This window comes from Ornithorhynchus anatinus, chromosome X1 (genome assembly GCF_004115215.2).
Source record: "Ornithorhynchus anatinus isolate Pmale09 chromosome X1, mOrnAna1.pri.v4, whole genome shotgun sequence".
Lineage (NCBI taxonomy): Eukaryota > Metazoa > Chordata > Mammalia > Monotremata > Ornithorhynchidae > Ornithorhynchus > Ornithorhynchus anatinus.
The window spans coordinates 110835127-110861726 of NC_041749.1; the positions used below are offsets into that span (position 1 = coordinate 110835127).

Here is a 26600-nt window from a genome sequence, read left to right on the forward strand (position 1 = left end):
ACTGCTACCAAATGGTTTTTTTTTTTCATCCCCTCATTTTAAGCACCTGACAACTAAGTCATGTGAAATGATTACTTAGGGAACTTCCATCCTCTCTTGCTCTGAGTTCCTTTTATCTTCTCAGGGTCTGCCTCCTGGAGCTTTTAAGTCTCTAGGGCAGGTCCCCCTCCCTTTGCTATAGGCAAAGATGGAGGGGGGAGAAAAGAAGAAACTCCCAAGGGAGGGAAAAAAAACAACCAAACAAAACCAAAACAGCCTCTGTGACAGATCTACAGCAGAAGTTAAGCAATGACCCCTCTCACCCGTTCTCCTCTAAGGACCTTGTTTAAGGGTAAAGGACAGTTGAAGAACACAAACAGAACACACACATATATACACAGAGGCTGAGAGGACGAAGGAGAGGGAGAGTGTTTTTACTATATTGTTTTTTCCAGTCTAAAGCATTAGATTTCGTGCCAGGTTAGATTTGGTTTCAAGCAGTAGGTTTAACAGCTCCATTTCTTACTTACCCAACACTTGCTTCATTTTAGTCTTCCCCTCTCCTAATATTCAGGACTGCGGCAATTATAAGCAATTCTGACTGATTACAGGCCACTGGAGCCGACTGGGTTCTTGGTAAATGATTGCTGGCTACTAGGGAACAACCATGTCCTCAGGAAATGGAAGCAATTAAAATAGCCTGTTACGCACTGGAGAATCAGGTTATTTCACTTGGTTTGGATCAAGTGGTGAGGGTCTGTTAGACTCAACACTTATAACAGGCACAGAGAACACTTAAATGATATCTCTTTCAAGAAGCTGATTTTGCTGAAAATAATCCCGTGACACTATCTGTCACGGATACTGGGGGGATGGGACCCTATTCAATTTAGAGGGGGGAAATACAAGACTTTCAGGAGTCACTTTTCATCAGTCAAGCCCCTGAATCAGGTGTGCCCTGCATAATGGACCAGTCATGGGACCAAAATGGCCAGGAAGTGAAATTTGCAAATATCCCTACTTAAAGGAAAATATTCTCACTGGACCCATGACATTCTCATGAAAAATAATTCAATTCTGACAGGTGGCACTTTAAAAACCCAAAGTTGCTGTCAAAGTTTATCAAATTTTATTATTTGGAAATCTAAAGTTCAAAGGAGAGAACTCCGCTGTTTTTGTGGGAACAAACAGCTTTCTGCAAAGTCCACCTAAAACCAAGACAGGCTGTAGACAACCTAAGCAAATCTACAGAACAAGACAGTAAGTCACAGGACAGCTCCCTGAACATCACAGCTGGGCCCCTCCTCTCGAAAAGCTGTTGCACATCACCCTCCAGCAACACACCAGAGGGCTGCATTCAGAAAAGACAAAGAAAAAAAGAAAAAGCAATTTTATACAATGGTGCAGTATACAGATCGCAGACAGATCATTCTGTCAATGTCTCATCCTCTGCTGTTGTGTTGATGCCTTCGGCCTCTCCGTCCGCCCGGGCGGGGTCCCCACCGGTCCCCGCCTCTCCGTCGGCCTGGGCGGGGTCCCCACTTTCCACTCCTCTTTCACCACTTTCTTCCTTTAATTCACCACTTCCGGTTTCTGCTGCCATGCTGCCACCTCCTGCTTCGGATCCGCTTGGTTTTTCCTCTTGTGGCTGAGAGGCAGCGTTACCGGCATCATCCATTTCCATGGTGTTCTGCTCCTCGGCTACCACTTCACTGTCCTGTCTTGTTCCTTTTTCTTCTTCCCCTTCGACTACCATCACTGCCGCTGCAATCATCTCCGCTAAGACTGCTGCAGCAGCCACCTCCTCAGTGGTCTCTTCCTTGCCTTCGGCCCCATCCAGGTTTTCATCCCCTTCAACATCTGGGTCAACTATTTCATCTGTAAAAGGGTCATCCCCCTGTGAAAGGAACCAGAGAACAACAGGTGATTACAGCCTTATCACGGGGGATTAAAAACCTGAGAACGAGACAGAACTTGAGTCGCCCAATGCAGTTCCCTCTGGAAAGTCTGCAATGTGTTCCCCAAGGACTAGGATGTAGAAAAACCAGCAGCAGAGATTATTTTTATGTGGCAGTGATAATCTTGGGGGGAGGGGGGGGAGAATTTGAGGGAAGCCGTTGCCACTTGTGAATTCTAAAGAATCAGATCTGCTTGGGGGGGACCCTAACCCCCGCCTCGAAAACAGTAGCCCCCATACCTCTAGGGAAAAGTCATCAGGGTGTAAAGGATGGGAGCGGTAGGCGAGGAGGCGTGGTGGGCTTTAGGTGTGGCGACAGGGCCGGCCGGGCCACCGGCAGCTGGGGGGCAGGCCTACCTCCAGCTCAAACCCATACCAGGTGCTCGGCCCAAAGTAAGCACTCACTAAATAGCACCGACTGACCGACCGGCCCAACGATCTTGTCGAGCCACTTCTGGGGACGGATGCATTTTCCTTTTCTAACGGCTAGCTCTTTCACCTTCATCCCTCCCTCCCTGTATTCACGAAGATTAAGTGCTTTGTGGCTTCTCACCTGGCATTACAAGATATGCAGACACTAGAAGGGAGGCAGGGGCTTCTTTTATAGTGTTTCATAATGAAGGTCGTGGAAGAGTTTGAAGGGAGTTAGAGAGACTGAAGTTGCAGAGCTCTGACTCAAATAGCTTTTGAGCCAGGAGCAGTCAACTGGTCTTTCTGAACGGGGCCTCCCGCGTCTTGCTCTTGCACTTCCTCCTGCAATACTAAAGAACCCACAACTTAAGTAGAGAGGTATTGTGGGACAGGGCACACGTTGAAAGTTTGAGACCTACTTCCCATAGAAACTTTGCCCGCTTGACACTGTTTTTGGAAGCTAACCCACAACTGAGGCCTTCCAGCTAGCTGGTTCCTGCCGTCAAGGAAGGTTATCCATGCCAGTTTAATCTGGGGGGAGACACAACAAAACAAAAACAAAAACCTTTCCTTTTGGAAGTATTCTTTTTGGCTCTCTGATTGGGGTGGGAGAGGAGGAGGGAAGCCCACACCATTCTAATATAGATGTATTTTAAGCCAACCTCAATTCTGATCACTTCTCCAATCAAGAGTGCCAACTTGTCATTTTGAGTATGGGGACAAAATTTGGGCAGAACACTCGGGGGGGGGGGGGGGTGAGGGAGGAGAGGAAGGCAAGAAGGCTCTTAAGACTGTGTCTTGGATTTCTATGGTATTCTCCCAAATGCCTCCACACCCAGCAATGGATCCAACTCCCCCTCCTCTTCCAGAGCGGATACCACATAGCTAATTAGCCCAAGGGACCAGGCTGGAGGCTGCTCTAGCCTGGTCACTGCGGGGGCAGGAGTGACCCTTGACCCAGTCCTGCAGCCCGGTGAGGAAGCCCGGAACCCTACAGGTCCCCAGGCTGAGCCAAGCTACGGCCGTCTGCCTTGCCCAGAAAGCAGTGCCAAGCCCTTGGGGGGGTCTTTGCCCCCATTGACGATGGTGATGACGATGATGGTATTGTTAAGCACTTACTATGGGCCAAGCACTGTTCTAAGCACAGGGGTAGATACAAGGTGATCAAGGTGACCCATGTGGGGCTCACAGTCTTGATTCCCATTTTACAGATGAGGTAACTGAGGCATAGAGAAGTGACTTGCCCAAAGTGACACAGCTGACAAGAGGCGAAACCGGGATTAGAACCCACGACCTCTGACTCCCAAGCCCGTGCTCTTTCTACTATGCCATTCTGGTTCTCATTGCAGGCGCCTAGCTTGGCTTCCATAGCTTAAATCCATATGGGCTTTGGTAGCTGTGCTTCTCTGGCTTTCAAAAGCATATTGAGTTTAATTTGCAGTTCTAATGGTCTGCAGAGGGCACGAACAAGAGCTGTCGGGCCAGCCTGATCTCAAGTAACCTTCGATCCTCTACCAAGTTTCTCAGATCCACCCCGGTGGCCACCAGATGTAAGCCATTGGGCATAGTGAGGCACTGTATTAGACAAAAACAAGTTTCCACTGTACTTCACTAGCATCCCACAGATGCACATAAAAGTACCAGCATAGACATTTTTGAAGAGAAGACCAGAAAACTGTCTAAATGCTGAGGTCTGGCCACCCGGCTTCGGGGATTTTGGAGCCCCATTCCAATGTAGCCAGCGATAGCATCTATGATGTACTAATCGCTTTTTTCCTTTCTTTTTAAATGTTATTAGTACAGTGCTTGGGACATAGTAAGCGCTTTAAAAAGTGCTGGGTAGATACAAGCTAATCAGGTGGGACACTGCCTCTGTCCCACCTGGGGCTTAAAGTCTTAACCTTCCATTTTACAGATGAGGTCACTGAAGCCCAGAGAAGTTACGGTCACACAGCAGACAAGTGGCAGAGCCGGGATTAGAACCCAGGTCCTTCTGACTCCCAGGCCCAGGCACTTTCTACTAGGCCACACTGCTTCTCATCGCTTTGTGAGAATAAGCTTCCAACTGCACCACTGGGGTCCTCGTTGCCAACAGCTTATTCCAGCTGTACCTATGGCACTCTTGGGGCTCATGACAGGGCAGCCCAGAACTGGCCCAGTAGATTGCTGTCACCATCCCACTTCTCTTGGGTTTCATTCCGGTAAACGGCACGGAGAGCATTCGGGTTTCAGTTAATTGGCCCTGGCCCTGCCCCTGCTGCGATAGGGAGCCCCTGCAAATTAGCAGGCTCACCACACCGAGACAAAGCAGGTCCAATCTCGGGCTCCAACCAGATCATCAGTATTTATTTGGTTTAAGGGGTCGAGGGTGCAACGGTAACTGTAGAGTCGGAATCTTGAACCAGATTTGGGAGGAAATGCAATGAGCCTGATCTTCCACTTGTTCTCAATCTGAGCTGAAGGGTTCCCAAATCCCCCTGAATTATGAGTGCTTCTCCCAGCAGCAGCTCCCATGTGGTCACCCCTCTGCCAGACCAAGATATTCTCTGTTCTAGAAGGAAGCCAAGTGAGTTCTCTTACTTCCTGGCTCCAGAAGTTTCAATTTGCGGGGGGGGGGAGGGTGTGAGGAGATTAGGGTATTTATTAAGTGCTTTCTTTGGACCAGGCACTGTGCTAAGCATTGGGGGAGGTACAAGATGATAAGGTCAAACACGGCCCCGGTCCCACATGCAGCTCAAAGCCTAAGGCGGGGGGATGGAAGATGGGTATTTTAATCCCCATGATCCAAGTTACAGGTGGAGAAAACAAGACCCAGAAAAGTGAAGTGACTTGCCCAACGTCTCACGGCAAGGCAAGTGGCAGATCTGGAATTAGAACCCGGGTCTACGGACTCCCAGGCCCTCTCCGCTAGGCCATGCTGCTTCCACAACTGGTTCCCGCCTCCTTGAACCATCACCTCCCTAGGAATGGTCTGGTCTCCAGTTGACGCCATCAAGTGAGCGGATGGCACCTTATGTGAAATGACTTTCCCTCTGGGAGGGGTCCTGAGGAGTGACAGGCTGCCAGTCCTGGAAACAGGTACTGCGGGGAGGGGCCTAGGCTCTCACAGCAATCAAAGCAGTGTGGTCTAGTGGAAAGAGCACAGGCCTGGGAATCAGAAGACCTGGGTTCTAGTCGCAGCTCTACTGCTTGGGCAGGTCGCTTCACTTCTCTGTGCCTCAGTTACCTCTTTTGTAAAATTGGGATTCAATCCCTGTCCTCCCTCCTACTTAGACTGAGCCCCACATGGGACAAGGATATCCAACTTGATTATCTTGTATCTCCCCTAGTGCTTAGTACAGTGCTAAGCACATAGCGCTTAACAAGTACACACACACAAAAAGTCAAACTTCTTACAGTCCAATTCCTTGTCTATTGAGTCCAGTAATCTAAATCCTGGGAGCTCATCTCCAGGAGGCCTTCCCAGACTGAGCCCTCCTTTTCCTCTGCTCTTCCTCCCCTGCGCCCCTACTCCCTCCCTCTGCTCTACCCCCTTCCCCTCCCCACAGCACTTGTGTATATTTGTACATATTTATTACTATTTATTTTATTAATGATGTGTATATATATATATATAATTCTATTTATGTATTTTGATGGTATTGATGCCTACTTGTTTTGTTTTGTCTGTCTCCCCCTTCTAGACTGTGAGCCCGTTGTTGGGTAGGGATTGCCACTATCTGTTGTCGAATTGTACTTTCCAAGTGCTTAGTACAGTGCTCTGCACATAGTAAGTGCTCAGTAAATATGATTGAACGAATGAATCCTGTGCCACAGTCACACCTTCTGGTTCTTGAAAAGCAGCGTGGCTCAGTGGAAAGAGCATGGGCTTTGGAGTCAGGGCTCATGAGTTCGAATCCCAGCTCTGCCACTTGTCGGCTTTGTGACTGTGGGCAAGTCACTTAACTTCTCTGTGCCTCAGTTCCCTCATCTGTAAAATGGGGATTAAGACTGTGAGCCCCACGTGGGACAACCTGATTCCCCTATGTCTACCCCAGCGCTTAGAACAGTGCTCGGCACATAGTAAGCGCTTAACAAATACCAACATTATTATTATTATTATTACCTTCTCCGAGATACACTCTTCCCCACCCTCGACCCTTACCATTCTTTTTGCCCTCCCCCCTAAATCACAAACCTTTAGATATTTTTCCAGCATTTTCACTATATGCTTGTTGTTTAGGACACTCTTGGCAACATGAAGACTTGTCTTCTTGAACTGTTCAGCGGCAAGCTGCAGAGAAAGTCAGACAACAATGTGAGTCTTCCAAAACTCTTGAAAAATAGATGGCTGTAGGATCAGGGTCCTGACTGTGGAGGAGTCCATTGCAGCCGGAGCAATTATCACCAGCATTGGGGAGTGTGAAACCACCACTTCTGCCATCTCCTCCTCCCACAACTGTCCTCTGCCCCTTGAGACCTCCAGTCTGCTAAACTGTAATAATAATAATAAATGATGATAAAATTGTTTGTTAAGCGCTTACTATCTGCCAGGCACTGTTCTAAGCACTGGGGTAGATACAAGGTAATTGGGTTGGTTGAGCGATTTTGGCGCTCAAAATACCTGGTCGACCTCTGCCGCTATAGACTTACCCTCCCTTGCAAAACTCAATCCTTACATCTACTCAATACCAGGACTCTACCTCTGCTGATCTTCCTGATTTCCTCCCTCTCTAACCCCTGCTGACTTCACTTGCTACTCTGAAAAAGCTTCATTCCCCCCTTTATAGTATTTTCTAGGCGCTAACTCTGTGGCAGGAGCTGTTCTAAACACTGGGGTAAATAGATGGTCATCAGGTTAGACAAAGTCCATATCCCACATGGAGCTCGCAGTCTTAATCCCCACTTTACAGATGAGGGAATGAGGCCCAGAGAAGTAAAGTGACTTGCCCGAGGTCACGCATCAGGCAAGAGGTGGAGCCGGAACTAGAACCCAGGTCCGTCTGACTCCCAGGCCCATGCTCCATCCACTAGGCCATGCTGCTTTCTCTTGACTACACTCCACCCGTTAAGCCTAATCCTTCTTGATCTCTTGACTACCTTGGACACTAACCACTTCCTCTTTCTAGGACTCTCTACAGCCTTGGCTCCACCAAACACGGTACTCTATTTCTCCCACCACTGCCTTTCAGTCTCCTTTGCTGGTCCTTCATCTTATCTCCTCGCTTTAACAGCAGGTGTTCCACCCCACTCTGTTCTGGGTCCTCTACTCTTCCCATGGAGCTCATCCACACACTCTAATCTTGGTGTCATCGTGACCCTCTCCCTTTCAGGTCATTGCTAAACCCTACTGGTTTTCCCCTCTTATGATCCCCACCGTGGTTCAAGCCCTTGTTACTTCCTGACTGGATTATTCAATTGGACTCCTTACTGGTCTCCTTGCCTCCAGCCCCTCCCTTCTTAAGTCTCTCCTACATACAACTGCCTGGGTCAGTTCAGATAATGGGGTTAAATCAACCAATGGTATTTGAGTGCTGTGTGCAGAGTCCTGTATTAAGCACTTGGGAGAGTATAACAGACACACAATTCTCCTCCAACAACCTCCACTGGTTACCCATTTTTCTCCACCTCAAACAGAAACTCCTGACTACTGGCTTCACGGCTCTCTATCAGCTGTTTGCTCTCTTCACTGGCTATATCCTAGCTCCCGCCCTTCGCTCCTTCCAAGCAAACCTTCTTCTCCCATCTTGCTTGTGACTCTCCCACTTCCACTCCACCATGCTCACCATTTCCCTCGCATAGCATTCCCTACCCCCATCAAATCAACACCCCTCCCCGCCTTCAAAGCCCATTCGCCATAAGGCATTCCCTAGCTGAGTCAACCCTGCAATCAATTGTCTTCATTGAGTGCTACTGCATGCAGGGCACTGAGCTAAGTGCTTGGGAGAGTACAATATAACAATGTAACAGAGTTGGTAGACACATTCCCTGCCCACAACGAGCTTTGTTTAGAGGGTCGCCAGTAGCACGCCAATGTATGTTTAGCTCTTTCATTATTTCATTGACTCGGGACTGCCAGCCCTTCTGGTCACTTGGGCTTCAGGGCCTCTTGGTGGGTTTCCATTTTGGCGATAGCCGACAGACAGCCGCTCTCCCGGGACCTCCACATGCACACTGTTCTCCGGAAGAATGGGAAAGAGCATCGGCCAGCACCGTTTTCAGTGCTTTCAAAGAAAGCTTCAAAACCCACAGAAATTTTAATTGCCTCAAGGGCCCTGTTTCCTCAACTTCCTCCTCTTCATTGGCAGAAGGTCCCAATCTCTGCCTGGTCCTGGTTTTTGCTTTAAAAATCAATGCTATTTTTTGATCTCTGTGTGCTGAGCACCATAGTAGGCCGGTGGGTGGGTAGGACAGAGTCAGGAGACCTGATCCCTGCCCATAGGGGGTTTACAATCCCCCTTGTGTCTACCAACTCTGTTACATTGTTATATTGTACTCTCCCAAGCACTTAGCTCAGTGATTGTGAATACTAATAGTGGGAAAGCAGAGCCCAGAGATTGTGCCTGCCACCCTGCCACCCACTCTTCCTGGCTCCCTAGACTTTCTTCCACTCCGTAAAATATCCGCCCTGGGTCTTCCGACTGGTACCATGGGCCCTTACCCGGCGGTTGTGGTTGTGATCTGCAGAACGCAGATGTCGCTGGAGGAGGTGGTGCTGTGCTGGAATTAACATGTCACAGGCCATACAGTGAGCTGCTTCGATCTTCTTAAAAAAGTGTTCTTGGCCAATCCCTATAGACAGATACCCAAGAAGCATAGCATATAGGACTGAGATCAAACTGTTGGGAGAACTGTTTGGCCAACATGAATACTAGGTGGTTTTTTTTTCTTTTAAATGGTATTTGTTAAGCACTTTATGTCAAGCACTCTTCTAAGCGCTGGGGTATATACAAGTCTGTCAGAATGGACACAGTTCCCATTCCACATGGGGCTGCTCACAGTCCACATTCACTCCAACCTCTTCTCTGAGATACTAACCCCAGTTGGGAAACCAATCATGCAAGAGTTCAATGTTCAAGGGATGCATCCAGGTGTGTGTCCACTTGGATCATTTAATCCGTTAAAGCCAAACCACCAGACCGATCCAAGCATCATCGTAAGAGTAATAGTAATGATGATGGTATTTATTAAGCGCTTACTGTGTGCCAAGCACTGTTCTAAGCACTGGGGTGGCTACAAGGTTCTCAGGTTGTCCCACATGGGACTAACAGTCTTAATTCCCATTTTACAGATGAGGTAACTGAGGCACAGAGAAGTGAAGTGACTTGCCCCAAGTCACAGCTGACAAGCGGAGATTAGAACCCACGACCTCTGACTCCCAAAGCCCGTGCTCTTCCCGCTAAGCCACGCTGCTTCCTAAAAATAATAATGATAATATAGTAATAATAATGATGGTGATGACAATGAGTTAAATGCCAACTACAGGTCGAGCACTATACTGAGCGCTGGAGTAGATAGGAGATCATCAGGTTGGGCACAGTCCCTGTCCCTTTGTCAGCCTGACAGCCAAAGTAGGAGAGGGAAACCGGTATTTATACTGCATTTTACACAGCCTACATATAGGCAGGACATTGGGATTGGAATCGCTCTGGTTTCACTCATGCCTCCGATGTTGCTACAAAGCTCCAGGCAGAGCACCTGGCCCGACCTTCCTTCTCTCCACTTATCCCATGGAGAAGACACTTTGGGGCCCCTGAAGTCTGAAAGGGGGGGTGGGAGACAGAGATGCAAAATAAGGGCATTTAGGCATGGCTTTCCTATTTTGTTCATCACAATGACTCCAAGCAGAAGTGAGCTCTAGGTTTCCCACTCCATGCCCTCCCAAACCCTCTTCTCAAGAATTGCGAAGTGGGTTGTAGAGAACTGCTTAGGCATAGTCATTAGCCCTAATAATGCCAGACTTAAGTATGTGCAGGTCATTTAAATGCCCCCTCCAAAACCCCCTCCTCCAAAACTTGGACTCACCCTTAAAAGGGTCTGGTTTGTGTTTGGCGCCCTCCCTCTCGGTCAACTCCTGACGACGTTTCTCAATTTTCTTATTCCTGTTCACGATATATTCCTGGAGGGGTGAAGGAAAGCACAGGACAAACAAGGGGAAAATGACTGGGGTAGAGTTGGACGCCTCACTTGGCTGCAATGATTACCCGCTGACAGCCTGGGATGGAACTAACCGGCCTCGTCCTCGGCAGCAGTATTGACAGGCAGGTCAAATTGGTTTCTTCAGATCCCAGCTACAAGGACTTCAGTGCCTTAAAAGACACAGCTACCTTGCCAGACGGCAAGAAACGCCACCTTGTTGCTACTGGGCTGAAGGATTTTCAGAAAGCTTCCTCTAGCCAAGCAAGAGCTCAACTCAGATTCTGGAGGCTAGATGGCCTGAAATTTCCCGGGGAGGCTGCTTGCCGCATGATTTAAGGCTCCTCAAATGCAACGTGCCCTTTACCTGTAGAAACGCCACTGTCTTGTCAGGCAGTTTGGTACCGATAAATCGGAGTGTGTCTTTGTGAAACTTGCTCTGAAGATGCTCCTGGATTTCTTTGTCTTCGAAGCTACGGAACTTGCACACAGAACAGGCAAACTGAATCCTGAAGGGAGATCGAGCACCACAGAGAGTGTTAACTGTTTGCAAGGGCACGGTTTACCTAATTTACAAGCAAGGCCCTGAGGACTGGGATTGGGGAAACTCAGACTTCAGTCCATTTTACAGATGAGACAGCTGAGGCCTGAAGAGTTATGGGGTGCAGCCAGGGTCACGTAAGTCGGTGACAGAACACAGGCCACATGAGCATACTGGGAGGATTAGTGAGAGTGCTTAAGACAGAGAAGTGCCCCTGACTGGTATGCAGAATAGAAGAGAAAGACTGTGATGAAGGAAATGAAAGGGCATATGCATACAGTTGTCAGGGTTCCTTCCCTCTCCCACTTAAGTGGGGGGGAGGGAGAGAGAACGGGACCTGCGGACCACCACCGGCCCCGTGCCTCTTTGCTATTTCATCATCACTCTAGGATGCTGCACCGAGACTGGCACGTTTCAAAGGCAGTATCTCGGCAGTGCTGCCAGCCTCGTCAGCATCCGCCTAGCACCTGCTTCTTACTCCTTTTCAAGATGCCTCTTTTGCAAATTAACATGAGGCTGTACTGTTTCTAAATGAATGGACCTTTTTCATCATCTGAGGCAGCACCAGAGTGCTGTATTTTTTTGGGGGTGGGGGGGGGAGGGGGAGAAGAGATGGGTAAGGTTTTGATCTGGAAGCTCTGGCGGGGGTGAAGAATAACTGGGCATCAGGCTCCAGAAGTGCCACTGACGTATTAAGTGGGCTCAGGCAATTCACTTTCCCCTGTTAAACGCCGAGGGATGGGGAGGAACAGAGGAGGAGAGACTACCTCAGTTGGGAACATTCACCTCATCCACTAGATGGGGGAAAGAAACTCTCTCAAAGAGAGGAAAAGGCCCGTTGCAGTTCCTAATTCCACTTCCTCTGCAGGAAACATCATCAATCCATTTACCAAACCAAGAATTGTAATGGACTTTCTCCAGTAATTATTCTCCCGACATAGTAAACTCTGTGGGTCCTTAGGCTTCCCCGACTCCACAGCTCACTCTTCTCCCAAGGGTCCTCCCCGACTTAGTTTGCAGCTTAAAGAGACATCAGACGTGAATGTCCATGCTGAAACATCAGGATTGATCACGATTCAGAGGAGCACGTCTAAGCACTCCAACCCACGGTCCGCGGGTGCCCGTGTATGAGTGAGGTGGTCATCTGGCTTTTGCCATTCAGGAGGTCAGACTACTAAACACCCAATGATCCTGGGCCCCGCAGACCCCTCAGGGAGAAAGGGCTGAAGTCCAGGCTCATAGCAGACAACCCACATGGCACCTAGGAACTGAAAATAGAGACTGAAGTGTGCCACTTTTAAATAAGCCCAATTCTCCCACAACCCTGGGGGTGGAGGGGAGGGAGGGGCCTGGTGTGCTCTCACAGAACCCCCACATAAAGGAAAACGCGCGTTGTACCACTCACCCCGTGTCCAACGATGCATGCATGCGCACAACCGTTCCTTCCGACACCGTGTCGCGCTGTATCCAGACAGACGCAAATTGTCGGAAGAACACTCCCTAATTCTGCTGTCGCGTTCTATCCAAAACGCGTAGTGAAAACACTTGCTCTGGCAGAACTGAGTGTAAAGGATGCGAGGAAAGTTGGGTTTGGCTATTCTTCATCTCTGCTGCACTGATGTAAATGTTTACGTTTAGTGTCTAGTTTGGGGAGGGTGGAGGGGACCGAGGTGGAGGATGGGGAGGGGAGGACCACGGTTCCCAATAAAGGTGTCCGAGGACACTCCTCTAAGTGGTCTAGGCAACAGATTGCTTTGTTAGGGGCACAGAGTCTCGGGCAACCACTTAACTTTTCCAAGTCCAAGGTATGTGTATGTGCATGCGTGTGCGGGGGCCCCGCCACAACTGCAGACTTCACTCCCTCATCTTCCAAAAAGCCCTCGTCCCCTCCAGTCTCTCTCCCATTTCCTTCCCACCCCACACTGCCTCTCACTTCCTTCCTCCGAGGGAGAAGGAAACTTGTGGAGTACAGACACAAGGCGCTGAGCTCCAAGGCAGCAGGTTTGACTTTAGGGGCGGAGGGGGAAAGGAGAGCAGAAACCGCCACAACAGGGACCAGACTGGGGCCAGGTGGGAAGGGAATAGGGCTAAACCAGTAGCAGTTCCATGGACCACCTGGAGCTCTCTTACAAAAATTTGAGAAACATCATCCTAGAAGCGTCAAACTTCCCATCATAATGAGGTGTGCAAATCGCCACTTAATCTGCTGTTGACCTGGAGGCAGTTGCTTGCAAGACTGGGACGTGTTCTCCAGCCCGTCACTACTGAGGAGCAAGGAAAATGAGTTGTCCCCACATATCTCAAAAGAGAAAACAAGGGGTTTCAATAGATTAACTTACTCTTTCAGCAGACCCCCAAGAGAAACACACCCTTACATCACATGATCGTCATGGCGCTCAGCACGGCCGATCCATGCATGAAGTTTAAAATCTTTCCGCTTCCTGATCTAGAGGCGCTACTGCATCTATCTACCCCACCTCACCCCCAATTTACTTCCCAAACCGGTTCACTCTTGTCCATATCTGCGACCAAGAGAGGCCGAGAAAGTTCATTTCCTCACAGGTGTTCAGTTCATGAAGGGCTTCAGGAAGCAACGCTGAAGCGACCAAGGTTCAACGCCAGGAGACTGGCAGATTCCACTCCCTTCCCTACTCCGGCGTTCAACCGTGGTTCTGATCATGCAGGATCAACTCGACACAGGAGGATCAGAGACCCTCACCCCAAGACTCCCCCTTTTCCCCTCATCCCAGACAGCAACGGCTCTTCTCTTGCCCCACTTCCTTTAGCCATACCTGTCCGTGGCACGATCCCGCATCCTGTCCCGTCTTCTCTGCTTCTCCCTCTTTTTTTTCGTTTCCTCGTCTTCGTCGTCTCTGTCTCCTGCAACAGAGATACCCACTTCGAATCACTTTGAAGAGGCAGAGGACAAGCCTCTCTCTCTATATATATCTATAATTGTATATATATAACTATCTATTTTGATGGTATTGATGCCTAGTTGTTTTGTTGTCTCTCCCCCTTCTAGACTGAGAGCCCGTTGTTGGGTATGGATTGTCTATCTGTTGCCGAATTGTACTTTCCAAGTGCTTAGTGCTCTGCACACAGTAAGTGCTCAATAACTACGATTGAATGATTGAATGAATGAATGAAAGCCAAGCGCTGAGGACCTTGTAAAGGGCAGCATGTCCCTGTCACCCTCTTCCCTCTTCTGTTTAGAGGGACTAGTCTCCTTCCTTAGAAGGAGAGGCATAGAGCCATTTGGTCACTGGTGTCCGAGGACCTCCGAGATCCGGAAGAGACGCTCGGCGAATGCGTTCCCCCCGGGGCGTTGACTCAACCCCACTGGCCCCAGAACAGCAAGATTCTGCCTGGGCTCTGTCTCCCCTTTCTTTCTCCAGGCCTGCTGCTCCTCCTTCCTTCCAGTTGCCCGCCTGCCCATAGAGGATCTGCAGCTGGATCCCACTACTGCTCTCTTCTGCCCTCCTACCCATCCCATCCTGGGAGAGCACTTGTTTTCCAGATTGAAAAGGTGGAAACCCCATCTCCTCCTCCTCGAATTATTTAAGGAAAGAGCTGCGCAATTTCCTGTAGTTAAAAGAGAGGGCAAGCCAGAGGCTCAGGGATGAAGCAAAATGGTTCCCCCTCAGCCCAACCCCAGGCCCACCTCAGCTGAATTGCCAACTTGGGGCTCAGCCTGTACAAGCAGCAATAGGCCTCCTCAGTAGGCTTGACCTTCCTTGTCAGCCTAGCCCCCACCTTCCAGTCCCAGGAGGAGGAGGAGGGGCCCTCCTCGGGCTTTCCCAAGGTCAAGTGAGAAGCAATCCTAGCAGCAGGAGGTGGAAAAGACCACCTCCCGATCCTACCTCTCTCCCCTGGGGTCGGCAAGGAAGCCTCCCGCTGAGAAAGACAGAGAGAGAGAGGGATGTAGCCCAACACCCTGGAGCCAACAAGCCCACCGGGACACGGGACAAGGGGCAGGGGGAAGGAACCTGAGGGATGGGCACTCCGAGGAAGGGCTGGGGGAGGGGGCGGGAGACCAGAAAAAGGTTGCGATAAGCATCTGAACTGTAACCCCTACCCCTGATGCCAGTCACGAGACCGTCCCACGAAGATGGCGACCGGCGGGCGCTGCTCAGAAGCCTCTCAAAAGGGCAGGTGGGACTTTTGGCAAGAGGTCACTGCCTGAAACTATTATTGCTGTTTAAGAGCAAAGTCATTCCGGGTACCAGGACCTGTGCGCAATAAACATTTCACCTTGGCTTTAGCATTACCCTGGCCACAAGAGCTGTTGAACGCTCTGAATGTTCCCAGGCCCTCTTCAATAAATAGGGCTGGGAGAACCTCAGAAGGGACAGCTAAGCCCTGAAAGTGTATGACTGGGGGAGGCAGTAGGGGGGAGAAGGGGAGAAATCTTGAGGGAGGGACCCGCCAAGAGGCAGCAGGTTCATGCGGCCAAGAGAGAGAGTCAAGAGGGAGTCTCTTTCCTTTTTCAGAGCCGCGTCTGGCTCGAGGTGGGCCCAAGAGGGAGGTCGGAAGGGGACAGGGAAGGGGGAGAACCAAAGCAGCCACCCTTCAGACTCCACTCTCCCAATTCCCCGGCCGAAAGGACCCAAGGATCCAGTCCTCTGCCAAGTCTTGGGGTCTGTTAATGTTTCTCGGGGGCTCTTTTCCCACACCGGGGGTTGATAGAAACTCCTGGCCAGTCCCTCATGAGCTTCACTCTGGGCTCCCAAAAGTCCCGGAAGAAGCCACGGTGGGGAGATGGAAAGGACCCTATACTCACCCCGCAGCCAGCCCCACGCCTGGAGTTTCCCCTATGAGGCCGCCGCAGAGCAAAGGTATCGGAAACACACTGCTTCACTCCAGCTGAGTATCCCAAACCGGTCCATCACGGCCGAATGGGACGACCAGGGCCCCCGCCCAAATCCAGCCGCCAAGGGAGGCCTGAACTGAACGAAGCCCAGAAGGCTCCAGAGGCCCAGATGAGCACGACCCAGAGCACCTGCAACCCGAGGCACCAAGCAGGGCCCCTTCTCTCCCATCCCGCCCCCATCGCTTCAGTAGCAGATTGGTTCCAGGCAAATGGATACAGGCTTTTCCTTCTCTCTCACACCAGAAGAAATCAGTTCCCTGAAGCAAGGTTATAGTGCATACTGGATGGTTTCCAATAAGTGCGACACACAAAAGCCTTTGGAGCAAAGGGTGAGGCCCCCAAACAATAAGCCCAGTTACTACCCTAACAGCCATGTCCAACGACTTAGGTCCTTTCTTCCACCCCAAGGCTCAGAATACCATCTCCAAGCCAGGCCCAGCATTTGCTTAGGATTAGCCTGATTTCTGGCCCCAGTGGCCACTGGAGAGGAGAGGAAGCAGAGTGGATATGTGGGGAAATCAGAGTGCAGGAGCATGCTGGAGAAACCCTACCTCTCCTCCTTCCTTCTTCATCGCACTCCTCATCCTGAAAAAGATATAAACACACACACACACACACAAAGAGAGACACTCATCAGAACTGATAGTCTTCGATAGAAATCATGTGATCAGCTAACCTGTTAAACACCTCACCCCTCCGCTCTCATCTAACATGGGGAAAAATCAGAGACGCCGCCACTTTCATTAAATAAGGACCCTTCTTGGCATTTGGTGCTCCCTGGTGCAACCAACAGAAGTATAAAGGCAGTATAAAGACTTGGATTTTTACTGGAGGTGCCTATCTCAATGACAAGCACAGTAGGGCCAATGGAAAAGCAAGAGAGTCCATGACAAAGTCGGGAACCGAGAGCTCAAAGGTCAACTCAGCTTGTGGGCTCGTCGGCCGAACCCTCCTTTCCCTTCTGCCAATTAAGAGATTCAGCTGCCCTCTCTAACATGTGGATACTGCAAAGAACATCTGAGTAGCTCTTATTCCAACAAGTGCCTGAAAGAGAGATGTGGCCAGAAAAGCAGCAGCATGGTTTAGTGGATAGAGCACGGGCCTGGGAGTCAAAAGGACCTGGGTTTTAATCCCAGTTTTGCCACGTCTGCTGTGTGACTTTGGGCAAAGTCACTTAATTTATCTCTGCCTCAGTTACCTCACCTGTAAAAAAGGGGATTAAGAGTGTGAGCCCAATGTGGGAAAGGGACCGTGTCTAACCTGATTAACTTGTATCTACCCCAGTGCTTATTAAGTGCTTACTATGTGCCAAGCACTAGGTACCACAATTATTACTAAAGAAGCTGGCACGCTCCCACATGCCACTCCCGAGTAGCCGGCAGCAGAAATCGAGATCTTTTTTTAGTTTTGTTTAACAGTGCTGATAGGTTAACGTTCAGCCAGCGCCCACCTCAACCGTTGCCACCCAGGAGCCATCTCCCTGGGGAGAATGCGATCGCCACCCCAACCTTTCCCATTTGTCACTCCTCACTTCCACGCCCTGCATGGGCCATGGCAGAGAATAACAGCTCTGCAGGAGCCGGCTGCCAAGTTTACCCAATATCTTCTTCCAAGCATCTCCTGGTGCCAACTGGCCTCTGACCTGGAACTGCTCCCACTTCCTGTCCTGCATCACCAAGGCAATAACTCACCTCACTTCAGAACGACAAGTGGCGATTGGAATGGAATCTGCCACGCCTAACCGCTTCCTAGGGACCGGGGTTATTGAGAAGCCAATTAATGAGCCCATTATAAGAGGCAGGAAAGGACCGTGCAGCTGAACTGCAAAACCGCAAAAGTACAGTGCGGAAATTAAATCCTACTCCCTCCTTAGACCATGAGCCCCGTGTGGGACGGGGACTGTGTCTGATCTGATGGTTCTGTATCTACCCTAGTGCTTTGTACAGTGTTTGGCACACAGTAAATCCGTTAAATGCCATCATATTGACAGGTGACACGTTCCCCACCCACAAGGAGCTTGCTTTTTAAGCGAGACAGATAGGAAAATGTTTAAAACGATAGCAGTCAAAACAAAGAAATTGAGCAGAAATATCTGTATGAGTGCTAAGGACAGTGTAAAAAAGGTCACAAGTATTAGAGTTTGGACGAAGGCATGATTGATTGATTGACGCTGGGAAATCAACCGATGGGTTAGGGTGGAGATGAGATTTTTAGGAGGACTTTGAATGTGGGGAGAGCTGGGGAGTCTCCAGTCCAGTGGGAGAGACAGACATTAAAATAAATTAGAGATAGGGGAAGTCACAGAGCAGAAGGTTATGCACCTAAGTGCTGTGGGGTGAGCATCATAGTGCATAAGGGTTACAGACCCAACTGCATAGCTGATGCAGAAGGGAGGGTGATAGTGATTAGTCAAGGAAGGCTTCTTGGAGGAGATATGATTTTAGTAAGGCTTTGAAGATGGGGAGAGTGCTGGTCTGTTGGATACGAAGGGGGAGAGAGCTCCAGGCCAGAGGGAGGACATGAGCAAGAGGTCAATGAGAACGATGAGTTCGAGATACAATGGGTACGTTGGTGTTAGAGGAGCAAAATGTGCAGGCTGGGTTGCAGTGGGAGGTGAGTGAGATTAGAGAGGAGGGGGAGAGCTGATTGAGGGCCCTCATACCAATGATAAGGATTTTCTGTTTGATGTAGAGATGGATGGGCAACCACTGGAGGCATCTGAGGAGTCAGAGGACCTCTACTCTACTCCAGTCTCGGCCACCTGCCTGCTTTGTGGCCTTGGGCGAGTTATTTAATTTCCCTGAGCCTGTTTCCTCATCTCTAAAATGGGGATTTGATACCTGCTCTCCCTCCCCGCTTAGACTATGAGCTTCACATGGGACCAGGACCGTGTCCAACTTGATAATCTTGTACCTACCCCGGCACTTAGTGCAGTGCTTGGCACATAGTAAGTGCTTAAATACCGTAATTATTATTTTTGATGTGGAGAGACACGGGAAGCCATTGTTGGGTTTGGAGGAGGGGAGAGACGCGTACCAACAGAAGCTTCAAGATGATCTGCGGGTCAGCACGAGGTATATTGGAGTGGGGAGAGGCTGGAGGCAGGGAGACTGGCGAGAAAGCAGATAAAATAGTCTAGTCAGAATACGACGAGAGGCCGGACCAGGGTTGGTAGCTGTTTGAAGTTGAGAGGAGGGGCAGAGCTGGGAGATGTGTAGAAAAAACTGGCAGAATTGGGCAGTTGACTGAAGGTGAGAGATGAAAGACAGTGAGGAGTCGAAAATGACACGGAAGTTGTGGGCGGCCTGGGACTGGGAAGATGACGGTGGTGTTATCTGCGAGATGGGAAATCTGTCAGGGAAGAAAAGTGGGTTTCTTTAAGCACGGTAAGCAGTCAATAAATACCAGAGTGATTGATTACTGATTGGTAGAAACAGGAATGCCGGTCGGATGACGGGAATACCGTTCAGGGCTATAGAAGTCGACTTAGGAGTCATTCACATAGAGGTAGTAGCTAAAGTCATGGGAGTGGATTAGCCAGACTGTGAGCCCCATGTGGGGCAGGGACTATGTCCGACCTGATTATCTTGTGTCTATCGTAGTGCTTACTAAGTGCTTAAGTACCAACGTTATTATGAACTCCACAAGGGTGAGTATAGAGGGAGAAAAGGGACCCAGCAAACAGCTTGGGGCAATGTCCACAGCAAGAGGGGGAGAGGCACGGGAGAAGCCAACGAACACAACTGAGAAGGAGCAATCAGAGAGGTGGGAGGAACACCAAGTCGGGACTGTGTCAGCAAAACCCAGGCCTGAGGGCATTGGTCAGTGCCATCAAAAGCAGCAGACAGGTCGAGGGGGAACCCGGATGGGAGTGGCTCTAATGAAGTCATCGGTCATTTTAAAGAGTGCCACCTCGGAGTGATGGGGCAGAAAGCCAGGCTGCAGTGGGTGGAGAAGACATTTGGTCAAGAGGAAGTGAAGGCAGTGATGTGGACATAACCCATTCTAGGACACTGGATGGGAATAGGAGCAGGGAGACGGGGCAATAGCGGGAGGGGGGCTGTGGGAATCAAGCCAAGGCTTTTACAGAACGGGGGAGATTTGAGCATGTTTGGAGGCTGAGGGGAATGAGCCATTGGAGAGTGAGAGAGTAGAAGCAAGTGGATTTAGAGAGCAGGTAGAAGATCTCTTGAAAACAACAGCTGGGAAGCAGGAGCTGGAGGAGAAAGCAGCAGGGGTGTGTGGAGTAGTGCTTGGCACACAGGAAAGGCTTAACAAATACCCGACTCTGAGCCCCACGTGGGACAACCTGATTACCTTGTATCTACCACATCACTTAGTACAGTGCTTGGCACATAGTAAGCGCTTAACAAATACCATCATTATTATCGTTTAGACTGTGAGCCCATCACTGAGCAGAGATTGTCTCTATCTGTTGCCAAATTGTACATTCCAAGTGCTTAGTACAGTGCTCTGCACATTCTAAGTGCTCAATACTATTGAATGAATTATTATTATTACTTAGGGGGTGGTGGGAATGTTGCGGGGGTTATGGGTGTGGTTATGGGATGGTTTTCCAGAAACTTGTGTCTGTGATTTTGTTAAAGTAGCTAACGAGGTCATCATGGGTTCGGGAGGAAGGAGCTAGGAAGCTTGGGGTCTTCAGGTGGGAGGTGATGGTTTCGAAAAGTCAGAGGGGGCTGTGGCCAGCCAACGAAGGAGAAACACTGCAGCAGTTTAGACAAAAAACAGAGTGGAGTTATAGCATGACAGTGTGAATGGATGGTGGCAGAAGGCTGCCCTGAGTCCGGGTTTCCACCAGCCGTGTTCAACCGTTTGGCGGAGAGGGGGTTCTTTCCCATCTAAGGATGGGAGGCTTGAGACAGCCCGGAATAATAAAGACTGTGATTTTCTTAAGGCTAATCAGGCTGAACACAGACTGTGAGCTCCATGTGGGATAAGGACTAAGCAGGAGGGAGAACAGGTATTGCAGAGTGGGTCTAGAGCATGGTGCAACACTCTCATTTTGGGCCAAATCTTCCCCTTGGGGGAGGGGTTTGGAAACAAGGAGATTCCTCCCCATTTTATAGACAGGGGGCCACTAAGCTGAGGTGACTTGCCTGAGGTCACACAGCCCTAATTCCCAGCTGAACTCTCCATTCACTAAAACCCACTGCATTTCTAAAGCCAGAGAACATCACATAGATGGTCAGGGTGCCCCCAAGCATCAAGAATAGGCACATTAGAAATGGATTTGGAAGAATGGCACTTGCAAAAGGATAAACTAAACTGAGTGATTTGAACACCACCACAAAATGTAGCAGTTAGAAATAACAGCACTCCTTGAATTAAACATCTCAAGCAGATCAGCTGCTGTACAGAAAGAAATGATCAGATTAAACTAGTTATGCAAATAAACCCAAACCCACAGCCTAAAATAAAGAATCATGACCCACGGTACGATTTTTTCAGGTTATCAATTTTTCTTGACTCTGTGACTTTGATAAACTTGGAAACATTTTTAAGCTAATAGGCTTGCCAGGACAAGATTTTATGTCTGCAAGACTGGATTAAATCTACCTGAGGACTTATTTTATGTGATGAAATGAGGAAGAGAAATCAGCTACAAGAACAAAAAACAAAAACAAACACCCACCAATATATGCCGAGAACTGCAAAGTAAGAAAAGAGGGTTGAAAAATGGAGCAAAATCCAAATGTCAGAGGAGATTTTGTAAAGGGTCACTTACACCTCGGTCTCCATCTCCGGACCCGTCATCCCCATCACCGTCATCTACAAGACATAAGGAGGAGAATGAACCCAAGTGATTTCTGGTTTTGGATGAAGAGCATAAGAATGTGCAGCAGTCAGAAAACTTGCTTTGTTGAGCAGAAAAAAAAACTTGGGCCACGTGATCAACCAATGGCATTTACTGAACGCTTACTACGTACAGAACGCTGTACTCAGCATTTGGGAGGGTACAACAGAATTAGCAGACAGGTTCCCTGCCCAAAACAAGTTTACAGTCTAGATGATCTGAAAAAGACTACCCGTCCCTAAAGAAAAATTGATAGCCTGATAAAGTTGAGACAGGAAAGCAGAACGTGACCCACAAAGGTATAATACTTGATCTTGGACTAATACCAGTCAGAAGTGATTAGAAGCAGCGTGGCATAGTGGATAGAGCATGGGCCTGGGAGTCAGAAGGACCTGGGTTCTAATCCCCGCTCTACCATTTGCCTATATGACCTTGGGCAGGTAACCTCACTTCTCTGGGTCCCAGTTACCACATCTGTAAAATGGAGATTAAGACTGTGAGCCCCATGTGGAACATGGACTGTGTCCAAGCTGATTAGCTTGTATTTACCACAGCACTTAGTACACACAGTACTGGCAGACAGTAAGCACTTAAATACCATGGAGAACAACAACAAAAAAGTACAGGCATCACTGCTGTATCCAGAAAGGGTCATGCCAAAATACTCAGTGAAAACACGTCTTCCGGCAGAAGCGAGCACACGCTAAACTAAGGATGTTCCATCACATAATATGCATCAGAAGGCAGCCCAGGCTACCTCTCTGGACAATTTTCAGAGGGGCTCTAGGTATTGTTTACAGGGAAAGGTGTAACCTTCTCGTTATCAGCCTTGCTCTGCTTGTTGATCATAATATCCAGCAAAAGTCAATAAGCCCAAACTCTGAATTTTACGATATTATGCTTGCCAAGCCTTCCCAATAATACTTGGCATTGGGCTCTCGGGGATGGTGGGAAAGACTCGGCCAGCTTCAGTGCAAATGTCTGAAAGAGGATCACCTCAACATACTGCACCCTAATGCCTTAGACCGTTGAGCTTGATGTCAACAGGGCACGCCTTCCTGTTAAAAATGCCTTTCAGCAACATCCCTGGGCTTCCTGCATTTTCCGATGGTCAAAACTGTTCTCTCCATCTTACAGATGCGCAGCCTCTGGAAAAATGCCAGGGCCACGACTGACCCAAGGTCAAAGTACCAGGCGGGGATGGACCTGGGGGCCAGAACTGCTTCCCACCCGGAACGCCCCATTCAGGGCCCTAGGGAAGAGCACACCATTCTCTGAATCCTCTCCTTCGCTGTCAGTCCGGGCCTGTTTGCCATCTGGTTCGTCGCCATTCTGAGAATATTTTCGTTTCCGGCCAACGCCATCTGGGCCAAAGCGATTGAACCCCCTCCTCTTGGGCTGCAAACACAAAATCACATCCGAGCTCAGTGGATCAGCCACAGAAACCAAGAATTGGGAGTGGTTGGGAGAGAGAGGGCTGCGGGTCTGAGAAGCCAGCATAGCTGTGAGAGCATGGCCTAGTGGAAAGAGTCCTGGCCCGGAAGTCAAAGGACCTGGGTTCTAATCCTGACTCCGCCATCTGTCAGTTGGGACTGACATAGGTCGCTTCACTTCTCAGTGCCTCAGTTACCTCATCTATAAAATGGGGATTCAATCCGTCTCCCTCCAATTTACACTGTGAGCCCCATGTGGGATGGATCGTTTCCAACCTAATAAGCTTGTATCTACCCCAGCACTTGACAAAAAGGAAGAGACACAGGCCCATAGGCAGAGACAGAATGAATATACGAGAAGCAGCGTGGCTCAGTGAAAAGAGCACGGTCTTGGGAGTCAGAGGTAGTGGGTTCTAATCCCGGCGCCACCACATCAGCTGTGTGACTTTGGGCAAGTCACTTAACTGAGGCACAGAGAAGTTACCTCCTCTGTAAAATGGGGATGAAGACTGTGAGCCCCACGTGGGACAACCCAATTACCTGGCCTCTACCCCAGCGCTTAGAACAGTGCTTGGCACATAGGAAGCGCTTAACAAACACCATTATTATTATTTTGAACAGAACCAGGAGAAGTCTCACCCTGTCGCGCATCCTGTTTCGCGATCGGCCGCATCCGTAGGGCATATTGGCAAATCTACCCATCCCCTGCACGCCCATCATGCCGTAATCCGGACCCAGAGCTTGGGAGAAGAGAGAGGGCAGTCTGTTGGGACAGGATCCTCCCATACCCCTTCCACCAATATAATTCAGCTCGTTCCAGCGGGCCGACAGGCGCTCCGAGCTCGACGACGGCATGAAGTGGTCACTGCGTCCAAAGGTGCCGGAGTGGCCCCGGAACCGACCCCGGCCCCGGCCCCGAGTGAATCCCCGGGAGAACCCGGAGTGGCGGGCCAGATCTCGGCGGTCATCACACTGGCTGCCAAAGGCATCGTCCTGCTCAGCTCCCAGGTCAAAGTCATAATCGTAGTCATAGCCAGGATGGTACAGATCACGGTCGGCCATTGCAACCCTGGAATCGTAAGTGTCAAAGGACTCAAATCTGAAAGAGCTGCAAAGGAAACCAGAAACCAAAGGTGAGAGTGCATCCAGCGGGGGCCCTCACCCATTTAATAATCGTGGTGTTTGCTAAGCGCTTACTATATGCCAGGCATTCTACTAAGCGAGAAGACAGCATTCGAGCTTGACCTAGGTCCCATTCCACAAGACCGATAGTTAACCCGAGTCCAGACACCCTGACGGCTGAGCAAAAAGCATGACTGCTTTGGGCCTCCTTTGGAAGGCCCTTATCTTACTGTCAATCAGGCTTGCCCTGCACTAGAGCATCACCTCTACCACCTCGAGGGTCTGTAAATCCACCCCAGACACATCTGCAGTGTTCACTTCTTCCAATGACAAAAGCCAGGGTTCTTGCCACAAGAGATTTCAACTGGTCTAGTGTAAGTGGTCAGTGAGACCCAATTAAGGGTTCGCTATGGCCACTGATCTCCAGACCCCTCCGGTTCAGGTACAGATTAAGGAGCAACCAGAAATAAACAAATAATCAGAACTTCATCAGAAGCATCCCTCGCAGAATTTGCGGCACCCCAGGCATGTCAAACTAACCCCCACTTAAGTCAGTCAGTCCTCTCCTCAGCACTTTTGTACCTATGCAGGCTTGTATAGTTAACACTCTATTCAGTTACTTTATCCAAACATGGTGGGCTTCTTCCTGTAACATCTGCTCCCACTAGCTATGCAGAATTTTTGTGTCTGTTCCCCACCCCCACTGTTAGATTATAAGCTCTTGAGGCAGAGAAGGTGTTTCTTGCTTCTCTTGTGCTCTCCCAGGTTCTTAGTAGTGTCTAGCACTCAATATTTCATTGGGCGGGGAGGGGAGGGCAGGGCAGAGAAGAGGTAGAGAAAGAGAAAAGGAAAATTATAAGGAGACAGAAAAAAAGATGTACTCAAGTTGCCTAGAACGTGGCCGGCAAGTTTATTCAATTTTTTAAAAACTGAGGAAGGAATAATCAGTCTTTTGCTCCCCAGAGGGAACACTACGTTGATGCAACTAAGCCACTCTGCGGTCTAATGTAGAATACTATTTTTCTTAATGGCATTTATTATGCACTTACTATGTGCGAGGCACTGTACTTAGTGCTGGGAGAGATACAAGTTAATCGGTTGAACACAATCCATGTCCCACACGGGACTCACAGCTTTAATCCCCATTTTACAGATGAGGTAACAGGCAAAGAGAAGTGAAGTGACTTGCCCCAGGTCACAGAGCAGACAAGTGGTGGAGCCGGGATTAGAACCCAGGTCCTCTGACTCCCAGGCCCATGCTCTTTCCACTAGGCCACGCTGCTTCTCTAGTTCCCAGAACAAAAAGAATTCCCATAATCACCTCTCCTGGTCATCCATGCCCTCCCCGCTGCCGCCATCCCCGCCCCCGCCTCCTTCCTTCGACATCATGTCCAAGCGCTGGTTGATCTTTGCAATGAGGGAGTCTGAGTTCTCACTCGTGCCAGTCTCTGGGCCGAAAGTCGCCACCTGCATGGCAGCGGTTCCAGGTGCCATGCTCACGTCGGTCTTGGCGGCCTCCCAGGTAGCAGTGCTGTAGTTATAGGTGGCCCCGGCAGCGGCGCTGGCGTCTTGGGCACTGTAATAGTTGTAGCTTTCATAGCCTGGCAGGAGGGGAGATTTCCGTCAGAACCCAACAGCGAAGAGCCCGGTCCCACCACCTAGCAAACAAGTCCGGCCGCTGCCTTCTCAGCCACACTTCTTGAATTCTTTTTGTTTTTAATGATATTTTGTTAAGCGTTTATTCTGTGCCAAGCACTGTACTAAATGCTGGGGTAGATACAAGGTTGGACGCAATCCATGTCCCTTGTGGGCCTCAACCTTAATCGCCATTTTACAGATGAGGTAACTGGCACAGAGAATAATAATAATTGCCGTATTTGTTAAGCGCTTATTGAGTGGCGGGCACTATACTACTAATAATAATAATGTTGGTATTTAAGTGCTTACTATGTACAGAGCACTGTTCTAAGCGCTGGGGTAGATACAGGGTAATTGGGTTGTCCCTCGTGAGGTTCACAGTCTTAATCCCCATTTTACAGGTGGGGTAACTGAGGCCCAGAGAAGTTAAGTGACTTGCCCACAGTCACACAGCTGACAACGGGCAGAGTCACGATTCGAACCCATGCACTCTGACCTCCAAGCCCGGGCTCTTTCCACTGAGCCACGCTAAACGCTGGGGTGGATACAAGTGGGTTGGACACAGTCCCTGCCCTACATCAGGCTCACAGGCTCAATCCCCATTTCACGGATGAGGGAACCGAAGCACAGAGAAGCCAAGTGGCTTGTCCAAGGTCAGAGCAGACAGTAGCAGAAGCAGGATTAGAATCCAGGATCTTCTGACTCCCAGGCCC

General features: G+C 49.6%; 1 protein-coding gene across 2 annotated transcripts in view; it reads right to left on the reverse strand.

The window, feature by feature from the left end:
- Positions 1-1067: 1067 nt before the first annotated feature.
- Positions 1068-26600, reverse strand: part of AKAP8 (A-kinase anchoring protein 8) — a 44668-nt gene continuing 19135 nt past the window's right edge. The window contains exons 4-15 of one of the 2 annotated variants that reach the window (XR_003754364.2): positions 25571-25850; positions 23767-24235; positions 22963-23092; positions 21626-21669; positions 16428-16461; positions 13796-13883; positions 10830-10971; positions 10352-10445; positions 8988-9118; positions 6525-6620; positions 2490-2697; positions 1751-1876 (exon numbers count right to left, since the gene is read on the reverse strand). Coding sequence is in view for 1 of the 2 variants with exons in the window: in XM_029049853.2 (XP_028905686.1) it covers positions 1406-1876; positions 6525-6620; positions 8988-9118; positions 10352-10445; positions 10830-10971; positions 13796-13883; positions 16428-16461; positions 21626-21669; positions 22963-23092; positions 23767-24235; positions 25571-25850 (1979 nt within the window). In the remaining variant the exon portion in view is untranslated. Of the gene's footprint in view, positions 1877-2489; positions 2698-6524; positions 6621-8987; positions 9119-10351; positions 10446-10829; positions 10972-13795; positions 13884-16427; positions 16462-21625; positions 21670-22962; positions 23093-23766; positions 24236-25570; positions 25851-26600 lie in introns of both variants that reach the window. The other variant, XM_029049853.2, reaches the window with a different exon arrangement.